This window comes from Carlito syrichta, unplaced genomic scaffold, assembly GCF_000164805.1.
Source record: "Carlito syrichta isolate Samal-C Ts95f unplaced genomic scaffold, Tarsius_syrichta-2.0.1 Scaffold304554, whole genome shotgun sequence".
NCBI lineage: Eukaryota > Metazoa > Chordata > Mammalia > Primates > Tarsiidae > Carlito > Carlito syrichta.
The window spans coordinates 41,928-46,870 of record NW_007248650.1 but is presented as its reverse complement, the minus strand read 5'-3'; the positions used below and the strand labels follow the sequence as shown (position 1 = coordinate 46,870).

Here is a 4,943-nt window from a genome sequence, read left to right as displayed (position 1 = left end):
GCCTCGACCTGCTGGGCTCCGGCGATCCTTGCGCCTCAACCTTCCAGTAGCCGGAACTACAGGCGCGCACTACCATGCCCGGCTAATTTTTTTTTATTTATTGTAGAGATGAGGTCTCACCAAGTTTCCCAGGCGGGCCTCGAACCCGCGGGCTCAGGCAATCCACTCACCTCAGCCTCCCAAAGCGCGGGATTACAGGCTGAGCCACCGAGCCCGGCTAGTGCTAGGATTATAGATATGAGCCACCGCGCCTGGCAAAAGTTTTTTTTTGAGTTGGGCTTTCACTCTCACCCAGGCTAGAGTGCAGTGGCATGATCATGGCTCACCTCAGCCTCAACCTCATGGGCTCAAGTGACCTTTCCTCCTCAGCCACATGTATAGCTGGGACTATAGGTGCACGCTACCATACTCGGCTAATTTTTAAAATTTTTTTGTAGAGGCAAGGTCTCTCTATGTTATCCAGACTGGTCTCAAACTCATGGGCTCAAGCAGTTTCCTGCCTTTGCCTCCCAAATTGTTGGGATTACATACTTGAACCACCGTACCCAGCCACCTCTGTTCAGAATTAAGGCTTCATGCAACTGTAGGCCCAACAGTGGGGGTGGAGGTGCAGGGACTATAGGAAACTAGAGTTGTTCTGTGGGGAGATGGGCATCCGTGGAGGCCAGAAGCTCCAACACTCTCTAGGTTAGCCATGCCCACTCTTAAGATTAGTCCAGTTATACTGTGACGCCCGAAAGCCCACCACCATCAGAGCTAGACAGCTTCAACTCTGTGACTGGGGCAGTTACTTAGCCACCCGACTCAGGTTTCCTTGTCTATTGAGTGAGGATAATCATATGCAGTTCAGGGGAGTTAAGAATGATTGAGGTCTGTCCTATATGGGGCTTTGTCCAGCTGGGCACAGAGTAAACGTCCCCACCCCTACCCTTGCATTAATGTTTTCAAGTTGCCCTGACAAATCCCATAGGCCGTGGGGCTTAAACAACAGGGTTGGGACTTGAGCATATACCTTTGAGGGGGACGCACCTCAGTCCATAACGGCTCTCCGATCCAGAGTGATGCCTCCAAGAAGTCCTCCCCTGCAGATCCTGAGACTGTCATCTTCCCCACATCCCTCCCTTCTCTGACCCAGGGCCCCGGGGTGGCCAGCAGCAGCGCCAGCAGACACAGCCTTTCTCCTGGAGCGGGTCTCTGTCTCCGCCCCCTCCTCTGACAAGCCCCTGATCAAGGATCTGAGCCTGAAGGTCTGTGATGGGCAGAGCCTGCTCATCACTGGCAACACGGGCACTGGCAAGACCTCGCTGCTCCGGGTCCTGGGCGGCCTCTGGGCAAGCACCCAGGGTGAGAGCCAGGCCCGCCCCGCCCCCACCCAGCCCAGGCCCCAGAGCGTGGGTGGCAGAATTCCGCCTTTCTTGCTGGGGAAAGGGGTGCGGCAGAGAAGCAAGGCGGTTCCCTCCCCTGGGAGATCCCAAGATGCAGGTTTCTGTGGGTGCTGCAGGCTCCTTGCAGATGCTGACGGACTTTGGGCCCCACGGGGTGCTGTTCCTGCCACAAAAGCCGTTCTTCACTGACGGGACCCTTCGGGAGCAGGTAGCCTGGTCCAGCATCCCTTCCCCCAGCCCACTCCCACCCATCACAGCTGGGGCCTTCTGCAGTGTGGGGTCTCAGGGGCCGAAGGTGGGTGATGAGGTGGCGCATGCCTGGGAACACTGTGGCTCAGCGTGATTTCAGCCTCCATGATCAGGCCGTGTCCTCAGAGAACTCTTGAGGCAGGGAAGCTGGGGGCTGCGGGCCAAATATCACATGCACTTGTTGGGCACCACGGTCAGACTCGGAGGCACCTGCCCTCAGGAGGGGCAGATTCCTCTCCAGACACACTTCTGAAGGTTGCAGGGACCCTCCCGCTGTCAGCGGGCTGGACCCTCTCATAGTCCCTGGGCCGGGTGTTCCCTCTTCTTGGGCGCAGGGGAGCCTGGCCCCGGTGGGTCTTATGGGTCTCTGAGCGGGTGGGCTGCTGTCTGTGCTAGCCCTCCTCCTAGGGCTGTGGTTTGTTTTATTAGGTGATATATCCCCTGAAGGAGATCTACCCGGACTCAGGTGAGCTGGCCTATTCGGGTCACGTCCTCTCCTCTCCTCTTAGTCATCCCTGCTCTGTCTGACCATGGCCTCACCTGTGCCATGAGGGAGAGGCCCTGGCCAGGCTGTAGGTTTCAGGTGGGGTCCCCCCTCCTCTTTAGACTGCTTACTTTTTTGAGGGTCTGTCTTCCCTTCCTTGAAAAGAGACACCCACTGGAGGAAGGCAGTGATTGCTTCCTTCACCTGGCCCTTCCATTATCAAGGGCTGTGACCTCTCACTTCAGAGCCCTAGCCCAGTGTTCTGGGACCCCACCCCTGGGGGGATGTGCCCCATTTATTCTGGGCAGCCAGGGGGAGTGGACTTGAAAAAGGTTCTCTGTTGTGCAGGTGCCACTGACGATGAGAGGATCATGGGGTTCTTGGAACTGGCAGGCCTGGTAAGTGGGGCAGGATCCTGAGGACCTGGGAGACCAGCCACAGGCAGGAGCTGGCCCTGCTGTCCTGGGCCCAGGCCTGGAGGTCTAGCTGGGGCAGGGAGTAGGGATATACTTCGATACTGGGAGCTGCTGGCCATGGGGGTGTGCCCTCTGGAGAATTTGCAGCAACACTAGAACTGACCGGGCCAGGCCGCTCTTTATTGTCACTGTGTCCAGCAAATCTAAGCAGTGTTGTTAGTAGAATATTCTGCTCTGCCTGGGACACATTGTCCCTCAGCTCCTGCCTGGTTGTGCCCCCGGGGTACATATGTGTCTCAGGCATGTGTGGTGGGGATGGAGGGAGGTTCCTGGGATGGCAGGGAGCATCATGGACAGTGTGCCCCCTGGGTCTGTTGCAGTCCAGCTTGGTGGCAAGGACAGAGGGTCTGGATCAGCAGGTCGACTGGAACTGGTAAGAAAAGGGCCTGGGAGCCCCAGGTCCAGCGCCTCATGATAACAGTAGGTTCCGGGGTCCTGTCAAGTCGGGTGGTTCCTGACCCGAGTCCAGATGTTTGGCTGGTCCACTGGGTGTGAGTTTTATGCCCTTGGGAAAGTTTGCCTCAGCTGGTGTGGGCTGTGAGGCTGTGGCTGAAAGGTGGGGGACTTCTTTCTGTCCTGGGCCGCCTCTGCAGAGGGAACCCTCTCCTGCCCTGACCATTCTAGGCTAGCGCCAAGCTGTGTCCTTCCCCCAGTGATGACCTGTCCCCACCCCCCCGCTCCCAGGTATGATGTTCTGTCCCCAGGGGAGATGCAGCGGCTCTCCTTTGCCCGGCTCTTCTACCTGCAGCCGAAGTATGCAGGTGAGTCCCAACCTGCAGGTGCACCTGCCAGGCACTGCATGTGCCCACAGTGTAGCAGCATGTGCACAAGTATGCCCAGACTCACCTGTGCATGGCTGGGCATCCGTGCCCTTGCTGGAGAGGACAGCAGGCCCTGCCCATGATGAGTGGTATGTGTGTTCCCAGAGCAGCTCTGGGAATCTGCACCCTGACGCACATACCTGCTGCCTGGCAGCCGCTGGAGCCAGGGCCAGCCTTGAGGGGTTGTGACTGTGCTGCTTGTACTCTGCCATCACATGAATGCCCCCACCATCAGTTGTGCCTGGCAGAGAGATGGGAGGTGTGGCCTTTCAAAGACTGACATCCTTGGGGAACTGAGATCCTCTGGATTGAGTGATCCTGGGAGTGGCTGGTGTCCATCTGTGGGAGGCTGAGTGAGTCTGCTCACTGGAGGACTCCCGAATGGAGCCTGACCCTCGTCAGCCCGTCTTCTCCCTGATGCTGGCTCCTGGGGGCCTCCCTGGGGCCCGTTGGGGGCGAGTGGGTTGGAGAAGCAGCAGCAGGTGGGGTAAGGCTTGATGTCTTCCTCCCTGTCCTGCCTGCAGTGCTCGACGAAGCCACCAGTGCCCTGACGGAGGAGGTGGAGAGCGAGCTCTACCGCGTCGGCCAGCAGCTGGGGATGACGTTCATCAGTGTGGGACATCGGCGCAGCCTTGAGAAGGTACCTGTGCTCACAGATGGCCTGAGGAGGAGCAAGAACCCAAAGGCTGCGGGCAGGGAGAGCCAGATGACCTCCGGGCTTGGCCAGGGCAGCCTGACCATGTGGCCGTTGTCTCTTGCAGTTTCATTCCTTGGTTCTGAGACTCTGTGGAGGAGGAAGATGGGAGCTGACCAGAATCAAAGAGGAGTGAAGCCACGAGTGCGAATGGCCACCGGGAGGAGAGCCACACGAGGGCAGGCCACAGTCCCCAGGAGAGACGAGAGGACTGACGGAAGGAGGAGCTGGGCTCACCTCACACGCCTGGGAGGAGCCCTGACAGAGGCCAGCTCAGCCCAGGGCTGTGCCTCAGCGGGGGACACCAAGTCTTACCACTGTTCCTGCTGCCTTCGCCAGAGCCCAAGCTCGAAGTGCCTGTTACCTACGGATGGCTTCAGATCGTATTTGCCAAGGGGAAATCTGAGAGTTGGGATCTACAAGAAATGAGGGGTCAGGGTGGAGAGAGTACTGGACTTGGAGTCAAGATGTCCAGAGATCTTTCACCCTTAAATCAGTTAAATTTCAAATAATAGATTTTTAACTTTAATTCATTAACCACTTAACTTTTTAAACTTTTTTAAAAAGAAAAGTTAAACATTAAAACAATTTTTTTTTTCAGCTTTCTCTCTTTTTCTGCCTTCTCTGTTGTGGAATGATCTTTCTTATGAATCTGTAGACTCGTATTTGAGAGCATGGAGGGCGGGGCAGCACCCTCACTCTTCTGGAATCTTCTGTCCAGAGTTTTCCACTTCGCTCCTCATCTCCTCCCTTCCTGTGTATCAGTGTCATGCGTTAGTGCCTGAGCCACTGACCTAGGGCTCATCTGTGTTATCTTAACCCAGATGAAAATAA

The 4,943-nt window shown here is 56.8% G+C and overlaps 1 protein-coding gene across 2 annotated transcripts in view; it reads left to right on the top strand.

Moving 5' to 3' along the window:
- The window catches only part of ABCD4 (ATP binding cassette subfamily D member 4), a 17,741-nt gene extending 13,063 nt beyond the window's left edge, over positions 1–4,678 (top strand). The window contains exons 12-19 of one of the 2 annotated variants that reach the window (XM_008060178.2): positions 1,136–1,344; positions 1,502–1,593; positions 2,064–2,100; positions 2,467–2,516; positions 2,915–2,967; positions 3,279–3,355; positions 3,940–4,055; positions 4,177–4,330. In XM_008060178.2, the coding sequence (XP_008058369.1) occupies positions 1,136–1,344; positions 1,502–1,593; positions 2,064–2,100; positions 2,467–2,516; positions 2,915–2,967; positions 3,279–3,355; positions 3,940–4,055; positions 4,177–4,245 (703 nt within the window). In that variant the 3' untranslated portion in view covers positions 4,246–4,330. Of the gene's footprint in view, positions 1–1,135; positions 1,345–1,501; positions 1,594–2,063; positions 2,101–2,466; positions 2,517–2,914; positions 2,968–3,278; positions 3,356–3,939 lie in introns of both variants that reach the window. The other variant, XM_021713446.1, reaches the window with a different exon arrangement.
- The last annotated feature ends 265 nt before the right edge of the window (positions 4,679–4,943 follow it).